Genomic DNA, 17,334 nt, shown 5'->3' with positions numbered 1-17,334 from the left:
GTTCTCTGTGAAGTCATTTTATCTACTTACATGCGGGAACTGGACGGGAAATTCTGGGAAGATGTAGTTTGTCTGTAAACTGACAAGCGAGCCATGCTCGTGGTGGAGGCAGTCGCTTTTCTTGGAAGAGCCAAATAACTGTCGTACTGGACGACTAAGAATCAATTTCCAGTCTAGCAGTGCAGAACAATGTACAGAGATTTACGTAGACTATCTCCAGGCGCGTTTTTTCATTTACTGTCATAACTCAGGACACAGAGTGATGTGTGTGTCCATACACAACACATGTCTGTATTCTATGTTGTCTTAATGCAATTTGTGGAAAAGACTCTTCACGCAGTATTATCAAGTACGCTTGCATGTGAACTTTTGTGTGTGGTTCAAGTTCCTCACCAGCAGACGCTGCACCATACTCCAGGGTTCCATAAGTAATCTCTCTATAGTGTCTATACGTGGGTTGTCAGAAGATACTGTTAATAGTGTCAAGTCTGGTTGATGGTAACATTAAGCTCGGTTTCCCTATTCGGAAAGAATAAGGTGTGTACCGGCAGCGCGTTTCTCTCTCTGTGTCTCTCTCTCTCTCCCCGTCCGTCGCTCTCTCCCCGTCCTCCGTATCTCCCTGTCCCTTTTCATCTCTCTCTCTCTCTCAGTTATCGAGAACACAAACTCGACACAGCTGACCGTGCACTGTTATAAATCACACCTACACAAACAGTTAAAGGCAACCACCCACATCTCACACACTGTGAAGAGATTTCATATTTAGTGGTTTGTGCCATCAGTATACATGCCAGTCAACAATATCATGACGTCTGCAGTATCATCTGAGGATTGGTTCCTGACACTGTTCTCATTAGTACCAGCTAAGTTTACAAAACAACGCCCTCCACGTACCTTCAGCCACGACGCGGAGCTGCCCGGCCAAGATTCGTTCTGGTACCTGATGACGCCGGTGTCCAGCTCAAAGGACGGCACACCACCAGAGTCTCCAGGCTCGACGATGGTGGTTGTATAAGTGTTAATCCCGATGAAGTCAGCTGAACCTAAAATTTTAAAAAAGAAAGAAAAGCCTGCTTGGGCACGGATCGGATGAAATGAGAACACTTTACGGTAAGCATCAGCTGAAAGGTAAAGAGGGGTTTACAGAACCTGTGAGTTCAGTAGGCAGAATGCATAAGTGTTGTAACTTAATTTTATGTGCTTAGTAGCAAGCAAACTGTGGTACAAAAGGATACTGAAACTGGACTGAAATGTTAAGACATACAGATGTTCGGGATGAAAGGAATATGTGCAAAACACTTACTAGAAAAAAGTACTGGATGATAACGACATTATTGAAGACTTCAGAGAGTAACATTCGTGGCACTAGTCTACTCCGTGGAAAGAAAAAACTGTACAGAAAGACAAAGATTTGAATACGTAAAACAAATGAATGGAGACGATGGTTATCAGCATCACTCCAAGTTGAAGAAATTGAAGAGGAGAGAAATTTTGCAACGCCTATCGAGTATACAAAGAACGAAATGGAACAACAAAAAATCAAGATATGCTGGCTCTCTCTTCGTAGACATCAATGAATTCCTACCAAAATATGGTATCCGATGTACTGTATTTCATTTCCCTTTACGAAGATGAAATGCGTGGGTGGTCTACTTAAACATGTGATTGCAAGTTTAATCTGAACGGCCGCCTGCCATGTGCGCTTGATTTTCTAGTGGTGTGTGTTTATGCGATTCAGCAGTCTATTGCTATTACTGACAGAAATTAGGACGCAAAATGTAGCACTATGATGTTAAATTCTTTCTTTCTGTAATATTTATACAGAAATACTTACCGTCTTTAAAAACTGTACTTTATTAGGAGACAAAAAAATACATACGTTATTACATTAGTACAACTTCAAAGTGCTGCATCTTCCGAAACAATGATTCATATGTAAAGGTGCATAACATTTTATACAATTGTACCTAGAATCACTCCGTCTGTCATGTTTTGCGCGTACAATACATTTCCTCTTTGCGGTCTTCTTCTTCGAAGTTCCTGGGATTAGCGAGATAAATTGGCTCTCAGTTTGGGGTAAGGGATTAGCATGACCAGCCGATCTCCTTCCACGACATCCCTCTGTTTGCGGTCCGTGGTGAATCTCTAAAATCTCCTTGATAGTTTTCTACTGAAATTGAGATACTGAAATATCTCGTCTAGTTATATAACACATGCGCTTTCAGCAAGAGACAGCTCCACAAAATGAAGAAATATTTTATACTAATTTTCAGTTTCTCGTAAACAGGCTACTGAATTTAGCTTCATGCCGCTTCTGCCGACGGCTGTGATTTCGCTTTTATGATGATTTGTGTTGTGGTGGCAGAAGAGCCAACACCGTGTTGCTAGAGGAGGCCGAAATGCACGCGTTTAAGGTCACGCAAACTGGCGTGAGGTCTGGAACAGGACAATGTAATTAATATAGCGAATAAGGTACGTTGCTGCTGGAATACTTAACTTTAATCCATAATTGGTGTACATCTCTCTTGACGGTACATGTTTTACAATCTCAATATAAACTGGTAATGGCGCCTTGCTAGGTCGTAGCAAATGACGTAGCTGAAGGCTGTGCTAACTATCGTCTCGGCAAATGAGAGCGTATTTATCAGTGTAGCATCGCTAGCAAAGTCGTCTGTACAACTGGGGCGAGTGCTAGGACGTCTCTCTAGACCTGCCGTGTGGCGGCGCTCGGTCTGCAATCACTGACAGTGGCGACACGCGGGTCCGACGTATACTAACGGACCGCGGCCGATTTAAAGGCTACCACCTAGCAAGTGTGGTGTCTGGCGGTGACACTACAATTAGAAAGCAACCTGATTTACCGATTGTCCTGTCACTCGAGAGGAAGAAGTTTGTCTGACAACATAAACTCGATCTCAGATGTCATTTTCTTTTTTCTTTTGGATACAGCAGTCATGCATGTACCGTTTTCCATTACTGCTCCACAAGCATTAGTCACTGTGTCATGTAGATATGCAAGTAACACCAGGCTAGTGCACCAATTGTCAACTTACAGTGTCTGAGCTTTACCAAGGTATCGCTCTAACAAAGTTAGGACACTGCCTCTTCCAGGTACTCCAACGTTTACACCAAGATAATTTTATTCTTTTATGTACGTTGCTGCACCCACGCAAATAATAAAGTCAAGGATATTTCCAGTGTAACTACAAAGAATACATAACACTTTATGCTAATCTATAACCTTTGAATAGAAGGTAATGTTTGGAAACGACACGATCTTTGTACAGAACCAAACTTTCGTCAATGCACAAATTTATGAGGAGATGGAAAGAATCCGGAAATGATCCAGAATTCCCCTTATTTTACAAATTTTGCCACTATTATCAACGAAGTTTAACAGTCGTAGTACAGAAGGCACTAATCTCTTGGCATGATTTGTGCATAAATTGGAGTAGAGAGTCACGGATCGTTGGTCCGATAACAATTTACTTTATTTCTTCTCACTAGAGCCATCATAAAATTTACAACAAGGAAACAGTAACCTTCATCATTTTTTGTCTTTTTCCAAAGTATCAGTCCTGATTTTTCACTGACGACATTGCAGAGGTACTCGTAACATAAATTACATTGCTCAAGTATGCAGTTTACAGTTCCTTGGCTAAATAGAAACTTGGAAGCAGTCGTATACGGCTGATGAATTTTTACAACCGAAATAACTGTTATCGAAACTGTACACTCTGGGGTCCTAATCGGCATCTTTCCTTCTAAAATCATCAGTTTTGTGTCTTTTATCAGATTCTCCAGGCGTATTCTTAGTCTCTTATTCGGAATTGGAAGAAGAAGCTATGGTAACATCAATATCTTGATATGCATTTTGTAGTTCAGAGTTTGACGGTTCACCAACATTTTGAATACAAGCTCATCTCCGCCACTATCTATTCAACCACAATCAGCTGGTTTGGGCATGAAGAAATCGTCGTCGTTACTTTGATTTAGAAGACTCAGCAGATCGTTTTCCATAAACAGATGGTAACATTGCTTCATATTATTCGCTAAAACGGAACGTATAGCCCACAAACTAGGTAATATTACGGTGCCAAAGACCTCTAAAAAGAAGTCAGCATTCAATGAGCAGTCCGGGTAATTCTCAATATTCGAACTATTAGACAGCATACTTGTACGAATATCATCTTCGTTATCCACAATGGATGTACTGATATCATCTCAGACTCTCTGGCCTCTTAGTAGACGTTACACGTATCTGTACGATTGTAACAGAGAAACGCAGGAAATATTTTTATACACTGCCTAGGTTACTAAGAGGAACTGAGATACAACGGGAGCAGTACCACAGTATAAGCTCCACAAAATATATCAAAATTACTAGAAACACAAATGGACATCTAAGTTCTTCCAAGGCTTTTGGTTCACCACTCATTGTGTTGAATTTCGGCAGATATCTCATGTGTCGGAGCTATGGGGTTACCTTTGGTTGAAACTAAGATGTGACCCTAACCTTACTAAAGATTTTTCGGAGCCGTCTTCCTTGACAAATACCTAGTTTCTACAGCGTGTGTTACATAGCTTCTCCTTCACAGTTTTTAATCAACTCGCTCGCACATACCTCGTAAGAAAACATTGTTCTTACCTGTCGAAACCTTAATTTTTGTCATGCAGAAGGAAATTTCTTTACAGTGCTCAGAAAAAAATACAATCAATAATGTCGATTCCAGCTACAAATGTTCTTAATTGGAATTAGGGAACTGTACGGTTCTAGTGATTTCGTGCAAAATTCGCTAAATCGGCAAAGAGCTTAGTATAATTATGTAAATGGGTACGGCCAGCGGAAATAAGGGAGGTAGTGTCAAGAAATTTTATGATTACACCAGTCAAACACGGTCAGTTCCACCTTTGACAATTTATTGTATGCAGTTTATTGCTTCCAACACTTAATTAATGAGTCTTGGGGTGATAAATGGAACTTGATAGACTTTCATATTCTATGTCAATAAACGATTCTGATGAAATCTGTTGGCTGTGTAGAGGGAGCAGAATAATGTAATAAGTATTTTATTGTTTCTGCCCAATTTTACTTTTAAGGGGTAAAACACACCCCGAAAGGTAATTGGATTTGGAAAGAATACCAACGAAACGGTGGTAAGTGAAAAATGTTTCTCATATAAAGGTTGAAACGTAATTAAGGTTCTTGACATTTAGAGAGTTGATTATGTACAAGTGACTGCAGTTTGATTACATTGTTTCTCGAGTGGAGACTGACATCATACTAATTCAACAGAACTAAATCTGAAAAATTTTCTCACAAAGTTCCTCCAACATCCCAACGGACTTGACGGTGCAGGGACAGTCGTGAGATGTGTACAGCTTTCGATGTGGGAAGAACTTTGTGAGTAGATTTTCAGATATAGTTCCATCGAATGATTGTAATGTCGGTCTCCACTTGAGAAATAATATTATCAAGCTGCAGTCATTAACAGATAATCATTTGTCTGCGTCAAGGCTTACCAGTGTACTGAAAGATAACTAATACAAATCAGGATATTTAAAGATTCACGCGCAAAAACTTGAAATTCTCATGAACTTTGTTTTACGTGTATTTCGTTCTCTGTCATGTATGTTACGTGAAGAAATTTCCTTCATTTCACGCGCATAGTGTAAGCAAACGTTATGTTTTAAGCATTTCTTTATAGGTTAGCACCACTGTAATAATTCCGATAATAATGTGAGTTATTTATTATTTTCAATTAAAAAATACACATATGTTAAAAGGTAAACTAAAAAACAAAATAGGAAACAAAAATGAATAAAAACGTAAAATAACAATTTAAAACAAAAGAAATACAAGTAAAATAAATAACCAGACAAATAACGGATGTTTTATGTATATTTTAATCAGTTATGAATATTTTATATTATGGTGTTTTATATTATGAGTATTTTAATTAGATATGTTGAAAATACTCTGAAGGCACATTGTGTATTGCTTATTTTCCAAAAGTGGTGTCTCAGAACCCAGCTTTATTACACATGGACGTATGTAGCTTCAAAGCTCCTTTAATTTATGTTTTGACAAAAGTTTTCATTTTTAAAATTCATTAATACTGGTGGAGTATTTTAAAAAATTAGAGCATACATTTTTAAGAACGTTAATTAAGCATCAACTTTTGTGTGAGGCACATTTGTACATATCACCATTTCGAAAACATTCCCTCCAAACCTAATACCCCAAATTACCTATCGGGGTGTGTTTTATCCCTTAAAACTGAAAGTGGGCGGAAACAACAAAATACGTATTGCATTATTTGGCCTCTTGTAGACACCCGTCAAGTTTTATCGAGATCATTTATTGATACTAGGAAACGTTCCAGGTAAGTATTCAGTGAGTGCTGAAACCCATAAGGTATAGGGAAATCAACATAATCGACGAGTTATTTTATTCTATCACTCGCCAGTCGTCTTACTCGACGTAATTTAACGAAGTTAACACTAACAGCTGATTACCTCCGAGCATCGAAGCCTACCAGCACACCGCTGAGGTAATGACCAAAAAGGTTCTAATACCCCTGAGGTATCATCTGTCGCCCCCCCCCCCCCAACCGCCCTCCCCAATCCCCTTTCTTATTTTCTCGCCACATAATGTAATTTTTAATGAATACCGTGAGTTTACTGTTATTCAGTCCAACCGTTCATTGCACTGCATTTTTCCGTACCCTTTAAGACCATCATACAGGTGCGTTATTTCTGGAGTTTACTCTTCTGACTCGTATTCGTGTAGTACCCTTCCTGAAAAACATCTTTACATATCCCACTATGCAAGCCAAATGTGATAGTGTGGAAAATGTAGCCATGAATTCTGCCTGCTAGTAGAAAAAGAAATCAAGTAATTTGTTGTTCTCCAGTCCTGACAGAAAGTTTGTAAGCTGTTCTTAGTTTTCGTTAGACACGAATTCAGCATACGGGGCACTTTAGACGCTATCGCTGACGGACATAGGGTGCGCTTTTACGTACTCTTCTGAACACGTCTTTTTGTAAGCAACTTGGTCCTCCAACATCAGTCCACTTGTAGTGAAATCTTTATTGAGTTAAGCATTTTATGAATAAACCACCATCACAGCCGTGAAAGGGCTCAATGTGTGCCGCTCCATTGAGTTGTTGAGTTGACCTCGGTCTTTCCATACTTCTTAGTAAGTTTCTCTGTACACCTGTGCTTTTCATTCGAGGTGGGGATAGAGGAGGAGGGTATGGGGGAGGGGGGATGGACAGCAGCATGTTTCATTTGAGAGACACAGTGGCATTTCAGTACTCAGAGATTATTATCTCTCAACTTATAATTTACGCTGTACACATGTACATGTATTTTATGGGTATATATGTTCCCATAAACCCGTTTATCAAGTGTCCATTCTATCTTTACGTGTCTCATGCTATATTTCTGTGCTCCTTTTCATTCTCCTTATCTGATCTGCTAGAGAGAGAGTGTGTGTGGGTGTCTGTGTGTGACGCTTTATGTACTTTGGTTCACGAGCACGTGTTCTTTGAATGGTAGTGGCAGATTAGCCAAATTTTGTGTAGAGCTCAAGTAATGTTAGGGGCCACTGGTCAGCAGCTATCATGTAGCCGGGACGTATTTTCCTTGGCCATTTCCATTACTACCTGTGGACCTCAGTCCGGTAGTGTGGAACAATACTGTCTGTGGATGAACGTGACTGTTACGATCATCTCTAGTAATGCGACGAAGTTTGAAAGTGTAAGAACTTGGTTTAGTGGAGATGTTAACACTTTCTTTCAGATCTAGCCACGATTAACCATCTGTAAAATTATTTTCAGTTATGGAGAGCCCTAATGCTTATTGATATTTCATTTCTTTAGTTCGATTACTTGTCCTACAGCAACTTAGGAATGGGAAATGCCGTTACCAGTCTGTATCTCATTTCAGTTAGTGTGAATATGTCGTATATTTTCTCTAAGCTCGTACTAGAATTATTTTTCTGTAATTAGATTTGATTACGTTTCGCGAGTTTCGTGTTCTTTGTAGTGTGTGAAATGGTGTTTGTAACCACTAGCTTCTCATGTTGCGTTGATCCATCGGCTTCGATGATTTATTCTTCTCTTGTTGTTACTTCTTTTAACCACTTCCTGTAAGTGTGTAATTTTATTTTAATTGAATAGCTTTCGTGAAATTATGTGTGTGTTTTTTTTTTTTTTAAATCTGGATTATAACACGTGTAGTCCCGCCGTGTGGTGAGCCATCAGCTCAATATTATTATTTGTTCAGTTTCGTTGTTCAACCTGTATTTCAAACCGTGTACCAATTTCCATTATTTCGAAATATTGCCGTTTATTACTTTCTAAATATTTCCGTACTTTTCTTACTTTCTAAACGGAAAACATCTACGAGAGTTACTGACCACACAGCTGATAGGCAAAACTAAATGCTATCCGGTCCATCATGTATTGGTTTGGTGTACCATATTATTCTTATGACTCCTTGTTTCTCTGCACAGTTTATGGGGACGAATGTTCTCGAATCTTTCCTTTTCCACTTATCCTGTATTGTTCACATGTGTTGTGATACAGGTTATGAAGTAGGTACTATAATGAATATCAAGCATTAATTTGTGGTTTGGTTTTAGTTGGCGCAGCGTTTGTAATTTAAATCAGTGTCTTCTCAGTTATGATACTAACGTTATTTAGTGAAATCGATCCAACCTATCACCCTACCTGCTTCAAAATCATCTGATTATCAATGACGATTTGATTTTTAATATGTTATATTGATGTGTTAATTTGAGAGTATCTAATTTCAATGTAACCAGATCAGGGAGATAAATTTCCAGTGATTCAGTGTAATTTAGTTGATTTAATTGCTCATACACTCATAAACGTAACTGACTGAGACTTACTCCGTACAAAGGAGCACTACGCTCACTTTCAATTTGATCATCGATTAGGAAATGTAGTGGAAAACGGGTAGGAAACGTTAAGTCTTACAAATCACTTAATGCGGAGTATCTTATAACATGATTTAATGCAGTGTTAAGATTCAGATGACGGGACACGACACTATGTTTAACTCCTTTACTTGATTTTCTGACAATGGTGTATGCCCGAAACGAAAAATGAATAAAGTTTTTACAAAAAGTGGACCTATTATTGTTATCGGCCAATAAACGGTGTTTAAGACTTGATCATTTTTCCTATAATGGTCGCAGGACACTTGAGTTACTTTATTGTTAATCGTTATGGTAGATTTCGTGTGAAATAAAAGCAATATCATTTCTTCGCGGCTATGGATTACCTGAACGCAGCAGACCTTTCTGAAATGCTTTGCTACATTTCTCGTGCCTGCGGTAAACATGCGTGAGTGGTACCTTTGATGTACTGCTTCTCCTCTTCGGTGAAGCTGGGAAGGCGGGACCTCGGCCTCCCCTCTGTCACGCTGTTGTTGTCCACCCTCTGGCGGACCACGGCCGGGTAGTCGCCGTCCAGGAGTATCGGGTGCGCGTACAGCCCCAGCTGAAACCACGCCCACCTTACAAGAGTGCATTCCAGACGACGAGAACATGCTACTCTAAGGTGTAGTCTACGCTAAGCACCGGTGATACAAGCAATAACGCAGCGCTTGTGGGTATTACGAAATTCAGATTCATGGAACAAAACATATAACATTTTCAGGTCGCAGTAAGTGCTGCGGTCCATCGTGTCAAAATGATCCAAAAATCCGCGAAAAAATCTGATTTTTCAGGAGGACACATCTCGGTTGCTACTGATCACAGAGTTTAAAAAATGTTCAAATGTGTGTGAAATCTTAGGAGACTTAAATGCGAAGGTCATGAGTTCCTAAGCTTACACACTACTTAATCTAATTTATCCTAAGGACAAACACACACACCCACGCCCGAGGGAGGACTCGAACCTCCGCCGGGACCAGCGCCCCTGAGACCGCTCGGCTAATCCCGCGCGGCTCACAGAGATAAGGGGTCAAATGTTTTGCATACTCTTTGACCTAACGACGAGTTTAATTGCTCTTGGAAGAATGCGCATACTCTCGCTCTCCCACAGTTCAGGGTCAAAATTACACACATCTTCCAGCCCACGAAAATTGAGAAAACCGGTTGGTTCATTTGCATTACGTGTGGTCTAGCGTTGACCTTAGGCGGCCTATAAAAAGCACCCTTTGTTCATTGAGAGTTCCTGAGAAAATCCAGAAAAACCATGATTTCTAGGTGCAACGAGTACCTATAGCGGGGACGGTCCCTTCTATAATTTCTGTTCATGGCAGACTGTCGAAATTTTGGCATGTGTTCTTAAGATGATGTTCTCCAGGAACGCCGCCCCCCTTTTTTTTCGGCACCACTATCCGTTATTGAGATCCTTGGGTTTAAAGTTATGCTCCTTACGCATAAAACCGCGAAAGCTGTTTTTTAACCGCTTTTGCACCGTGGTCTGCTATTACCTAAATAAATAACCATAGAAATAGCTGAAATTTTAACTATACATTCCTTAGACATTCATCTAGAGCGTCATTTTCCCGTTTTCATAAATCTAAATTCGTTATCAAGAGTCACCCGGGAAACCAAGATTTTTTGCTAACCAAAAATGCTAAGTGTGGGATGCCCTCTTCTGTAATTTCTCTTCATGGCAAATCGTCGGAATTTTGCAGTATGTTCTGAAGACAGTATTATGGGTGTACCCGTTTGCCCGTAATATATTGGGTTTTAAAGAAAACTATCAAATATGTCAGGAGACGGTAGTATGCATCAAAACGAGATAAAAGTGTCTTATGACCGTGGGTCCTACAAAGCATTCTTTCCGACATACGAGTCATAGAGACCGGACTACATGCATTTGCATGTTGCACATGCATTTGCATATTAGGCTCCTTTTCACCCGTTATTGCATATTGTAACTAAAAACTAGTGACGATGCATGTTTTAAATATTTTGACGGATTGTATCTAGCTCGATCTAGTTTTGATGTCTCACAGATTGATCCTGACCTGGAACTGCGTGCAATCGCTTACCTAGAGGCCACTGCCTATCGAAGTCATCACAGAAGAGAAACAGGAACAGGCAGACAGAGTCAATGCTCATACGCCCGTGCCCCCGGTTAATCTCCTCCACTGTCATACCGTACGCGTCGGCAACAATGAAATTAATCTACCCAAGCTTTTACTCACACGCCCATTATTCAGTTTAGCTTTCTGTTTGCTTGTACACAGCTGAACGTGTTTACGACGTGTAGTGTGTAATGTCTTGTGTGCTATGTCGCCCGAAAGAAGAAACGTCGTTTTGTGAATAGCTGACCATCGTGGAACATTTATCTACACTCCTGGAAATTGAAATAAGAACACCGAGAATTCATTGACCCAGGAAGGGGAAACTTTATTGACACATTCCTGGGGTCATATACATCACATGATCACACCGACAGAACCACAGGCACATAGACACAGGCAACAGAGCATGCACAATGTCGGCACTAGTACAGTGTATATCCACCTTTCGCAGCAATGCAGGCTGCTATTCTCCCATGGAGACGATCGTAGAGATGCTGGATGGAGTCCTGTGGAATGGCTTGCCATGCCATTTCCACCTGGCGCCTCAGTTGGACCAGCGTTCGTACTGGACGTGCAGACCGCGTGAGACGACGCTTCATCCAGTCCCAAACATGCTCATTGGGGGACAGATCCGGAGATCTTGCTGGCCAGGGTAGTTGACTGGACCAGCGTTCGTGCTGGACGTGCAGACCGCGTGAGACGACGCTTCATCCAGTCCCAAACATGCTCAATGGGGGACAGATCCGGAGATCTTGCTGGCCAGGGTAGTTGACTTACACCTTCTAGAGCACGTTGGGTGGCACGGGATACATGCGGACGTGCATTGTCCTGTTGGAACAGCAAGTTCCCTTGCCGGTCTAGGAATGGTAGAACGATGGGTTCGATGACGGTTTGGATGTACCGTGCACTGTTCAGTGTCCCCTCGACGATCACCAGTGGTGTACGGCCAGTGTAGAAGATCGCTCCCCACACCATGATGCCGGGTGTTGGCCCTGTGTGCCTCGGTCGTATGCAGTCCTGATTGTGGCGCTCACCTGCACGGCGCCAAACACGCATACGACCATCATTGGCACCAAGGCAGAAGCGACTCTCATCGCTGAAGACGACACGTCTCCATTCGTCCCTCCATTCACGCCTGTCGCGACACCACTGGAGGCGGGCTGCACGATGTTGGGGTGTGAGCGGAAGACGGCCTAACGGTGTGCGGGACCGTAGCCCAGCTTCATGGAGACGGTTGCGAATGGTCCTCGCCGATACCCCAGGAACAACCGTGTCCCTAATTTGCTGGGAAGTGGCGGTGCGGTCCCCTACGGCACTGCGTAGGATCCTACTGTCTTGGCGTGCATCCGTGCGTCGCTGCGGTCCGGTCCCAGGTCGACGGGCACGTGCACCTTCCGCCGACCACTGGCGACAACATCGATGTACTGTGGAGACCTCACGCCCCACGTGTTGAGCAATTCGGCGGTACGTCCACCCGGCCTCCCGCATGCCCACTATACGCCCTCGCTCAAAGTCCGTCAACTGCACATACGGTTCACGTCCATGCTGTCGCGGCATGCTACCAGTGTTAAAGACTGCGATGGAGCTCCGTATGCCACGGCAAACTGGCTGACACTGACGGCGGCGGTGCACAAATGCTGCGCAGCTAGCGCCATTCGACGGCCAACACCGCGGTTCCTGGTGTGTCCGCTGTGCCGTGCGTGTGATCATTGCTTGTACAGCCCTCTCGCAGTGTCCGGAGCAAGTATGGTGGGTCTGACACACCGGTGTCAATGTGTTCTTTTTTCCATTTCCAGGAGTGTATGATGGAATTGTTTTATGTTCTCGAGTTTGCGAGAAAAAGATTCTTGCATAAAAGAAAAAAAAATCAGATAGACCAACATGTTAAGAAAAGTCTTCATATCTCGGAATGCAGAATAAAGGACAACAACTTCTGACAACAGCAAGTAGCAGTTCCAGGGATTTGTCACTATCCTACAAACCCTATCCTCAAAGGCTTTCTGCGCAAATATTGCTTAAATCGAAATATACCAGATGAATCAACATTGCGAAAAATTACATACCAACAACTTACGTAAATTTTCTGGAAGAAATACGCAGTGAATGAAGGACAGCATTATCTGGATTTCGGTTGACAAAACTACAGACACTGTGATCCTTACATTTCAGATTTAAATGTTGGTGCTTTAAAAGAAGATCCTTCTTCTTCCTATTTAGCAGCCTGTAATGAACTTGATAAAGAAAATCATTCTACAATCGCCAGATTTGTGAATGGGGGTATTAGAAAAATGTTTGCAGAATCTTAGGCAGATGAAAGCGTGTTTGTGTTTATTTGAGATGCTGCTCCCTATATGACCAAAGCAGGAAAAGGGCTCCGAGCATTTTATCCCAATTTGATTCATGTGACGTGCTTTGCTCATGGAGTACATCGCCTTCCTGAAGAAGTACGTTCCACGTTTGTGAATGTAAATAAACTGATTTTATCCACAAAGAAAATTTTTCTAAAGGTTCCTGCTCACACCAAGATCCACAAAAATTACGTGTACCAAATGTGCCTTTACCTTCCAAACCAGTGGTAATTATTTGGTGTACTTGGATCGAAGCTGTGTTGTTGTACAATGAACATTTCGAGGCCATTGTGGGATAGTAAACGACTTCTATAGTGCAGAGGCTTTAGCAGTTTGCAGGTGCAAGGAAGCTTTTAAAGATCCCGATGTTAAAAAAAGGCATTGCTGTGATTAGAACTCATTTTTCCCATATACCTGCAAGTATTAAGAAGCACGAAACCAAAGGTTTGGTGCTGAATGAATCAATTCAGTTAAAGAATGAAATTATTCTTGTGAACTCCACATTTCCGAGGTATTCCCAAGAAAAGTTTGAAAACATTTTAAACAATAACCCAGGCTTTGAACCCTTATGTCAAATTTATAATTTTTATCAATGGGAAGGGTGAACGTTTACCAGACGGTGCACCAGCACATTATCTCTCATGGTGCGTCGGCACCTGACGTTGACATTTAAAAACCGGAGGATTGCCCGTAGAGGTCCCATACCTTAGCCTCCTCGTTCCCCAGAACTAAATCCACTGGCCTTCTGGTTTTGGGGACACATGAAGCAACTGGTCTATACCACTGTAATAAATGACGTGTAGACACTACACAATCGGGTCTTCCGTGCAGCTCAGCACATTCGGAGCCAACCAGGGTGATTTCAAAGATTGCGTGAGTGCTTACAGTGAAGGGTAGAGGCATGCACTGAGTTTAACGATCATGTTGAGACCCCTCTGAACAAGTGGTCATATATGAGAATGTATGTTTTGTCACACCCATGAGTGACAGATATTTTTTCCTGTTTTGATGCGTACAGTCATCCCCTGAAATATAGGATAGTTTTTTAACACCCTGCATGCATGAATTACCTGCTATGTGTCATAAATGTACCAGGGTTACTTGGAAAGTAAGACCCAATCGGTCGCGAAATGGAAGGCACAGTAAAAATAATAAATTTTTTAATCGCAACAGTTACCTACATCTTACAGCTACTACTCTACATACCCGCTGCTCCGACTTTATTGTAGCATTGTACCAGCTTTCCAATATCCTCGTCATAGACGATACATTTCAGTGCTTTGCGCCAATTCTCTCCCTGGTGTGCAGCTCGTTGTCTGTGCCAAAACGTTGTTTTAATAGCCAGCGGTTCATATGAGCAGATATCAATACAAGAGGGAGTGAAGTACGGCCTCTGTTGTGGGTGATCAGGCACTTCCAATTGATCACGCTGAGAGAGCCTCAGTTCCTCTGCGATGTGCGGCCGAGGATTGTTATGAATAATGAAATGCATGACACGTACGTCACGTGAGGTTAAGTGAAATCCGGCTAAATCTCTCAGCAGGCACCCATACTTGGTGGGAGGCACTAATCTCTAGGGATGTTTACGCGCTCAGTGTGCTCTCAGAACAGAAATGAGAGGCGTGATGCTATCGACGGGCATACTAGAGACGGTGTCTACCACATCAGTTCAGAGATTCGTCATAATTTCACTGCGCTTCCCGTTTAGCGCCCGATGTTGACTGCGACATCCTAGTTGTCTACATCTACATGACTACTCTGCAATTCACATTGAAGTGCTTGGCAGGGGTTCATCGAACCATGATCATACTATCTCTCTACCATTCCACTCCCGAACAGCGCGCGGGAAAAACGAACACCTAAACCTTTCTGTTCGAGCTCTGATTTCTCTTATTTTATTTTGATGATCATTCCTACCTACGTAGGGTGGGCTCAACAAAATATTTTCGTATTCGGAAGAGAGAGATGGTGACTGAAATTTCGTAAATAGATCTCGCTGCGACGAAAAACGTCTTTGCTTTAATGACTTCCATCCCAACTCGCGTATCATATCTGCCAAACTCTCTCCCCTGTTACGTGATAATACAAAACGAGCTGCCCTATTTTGCACCCTTTCGATGTCCTCCGTCAATCCCACCTGGTAACTTCTTCTTCTTCTTGTTATTCTTCTGCTGACTAGGGTTGCCCCTGTTTGCGTCATTCCGTGGATAAACTGGAAAAACAGCTGTCACAATTCTTGGACGGTCGTCCGGTTAGTCGCTACCCTTGCAGTGGTCCATGTTTACAAATTTTAGTTAGTCTTGAAGGATCAACCGTTACCACATGGCCTTCCAATTTATTTATCTTGTCTTCACCCATTTATTTATATATTTTATTCCACACTGTACCCTTATGGACTCATTTGTTCTCTTGTCCCAAATGGTTAATCCTTCGATCTTTCTTAATAACTTCAGTTTCACTGCCGTTAGTGTTTGTTTTATCTTTTTCGTTTCTGCTCTAGTTTCTGCAGCTTATGTCAAAACGGAGCGTAACATTGTGTATATATTTTTATTTTCCCTCAGTTGTCATAAAGTGTTTCCCCCCTCAGTATTTCGCAGGCACATGGCTACCCTTACTTCATTTGACACTTGATTTTTCACTTCTACGCCTAAGCATTTTATAGCTGGTGGTAACAGTCCCTAGATAAAGTACGTAGCTTGTTCAGTTGACACTCCATCTACTTCTGATTTACATGATACAGATGCTTTTTATATTATTATACTCTTAGTATTTTTGGATACGATTTTGCCAAACTTAACAGCCTAAATTTCTCGTCGTGTAGTACAATGGTTTCACTCACGCCTGGCGTCTCAGCAGCAATGAGTTATGTCCGTCACCAGAAAGTCACAATGAAGACAGGTAGCATCAGACGTCGCCCAGGTTTCATTATTAGGTCCTATACTCTTTTCAGTGTAATTCAATAAAGTGTCGCCAATTTTGTCCTACTGCAAATACCATATATACACTGCTGAAATCCAGTCATATCTAAGTGCAAACCACTAAACCTAAATACAGATGTCTGGCATCTCAGTACCGACCGGTGTGCACTATCAAAATGGGCGCACGTTATAGGTTTTAAGCTCAACACATTTAAAACGCAAGTAGCACTGGTTGGTTATTTTAGGTTCATAAGCCCGAATTGTCCGCAGTCACTGCCATATTGAACCGTAAGTGGGACAAATATGAACTTCTCTCCTTCAGGAAAGACTCTAGGGGTAGCGATCGATGAAAATCTAAACTGGTGAGCACGTAACAGCAATGTGCAAGGAGGAATCTGCATCCCTCCATGCCCTACAAAAATATAAAAAGCTCTTCCCTCTTGACGTGAAAAAGAAACTTATACATACATTTATACTTACAATTATTGATTACACCGATGTTATCCCGCAATGCATTTCTCAGGAAACCTCATGGCGCCTGAGCTGGTTATGAGTACCTGAGTTCCTTATATCTGTGATGTTCGTCTCTTCGATCTACAGCTATCCTGGTTGTGTGCAGACAAGCGCAGAGATTTTCGTAACCTCTGTCTTCTCCACTGTCTTACCAACGTACACTGTCCGCCATATCTCAGCCTGACCTTAACGCTTTTGCTTGAACAACATTATAGAAACATCTGTCCCCATTAGAACAAAATCCGTTCTGTCGCGCTCCATTTTTCAGCGACTTTCTTGATGTCCATTTCAGCAGCAGGAACCCGGTTCAGGAGTAATCTCCAGCATCATATTGTGGAACTGAATAACATCTCAAGTGTTAGAAGCTTGTTTATGAAATTTCTGTTAGAGCAACAGTAGCGATTACCACTGTTCTTATATGCACTCGCTACCCTTGACATCCTGCTTTCCAACCAAATCTTCTTCATTTCCTAGTATT

General features: G+C 41.8%; 1 protein-coding gene across 1 annotated transcript in view; it reads right to left on the bottom strand.

The window, feature by feature from the left end:
* LOC126198745 (myrosinase 1-like) overlaps positions 1 to 17,334 on the bottom strand; it is a 92,586-nt gene that overhangs the window by 30,955 nt on the left and 44,297 nt on the right. Inside the window, exons 7-8 of the mRNA XM_049935295.1 lie at positions 9,390 to 9,534; positions 895 to 1,043 (exon numbers count right to left, since the gene is read on the bottom strand). Of these exons, the coding sequence (XP_049791252.1) occupies positions 895 to 1,043; positions 9,390 to 9,534 (294 nt within the window). The remainder of the gene's footprint in view (positions 1 to 894; positions 1,044 to 9,389; positions 9,535 to 17,334) is intronic.

This window comes from Schistocerca nitens, chromosome 8 (assembly GCF_023898315.1).
Source record: "Schistocerca nitens isolate TAMUIC-IGC-003100 chromosome 8, iqSchNite1.1, whole genome shotgun sequence".
In the NCBI taxonomy this organism is placed as follows: domain Eukaryota; kingdom Metazoa; phylum Arthropoda; class Insecta; order Orthoptera; family Acrididae; genus Schistocerca; species Schistocerca nitens.
The sequence above is the reverse complement of the archived record's forward strand: the minus strand, read 5'-3'. Positions and strand labels throughout refer to the sequence as shown.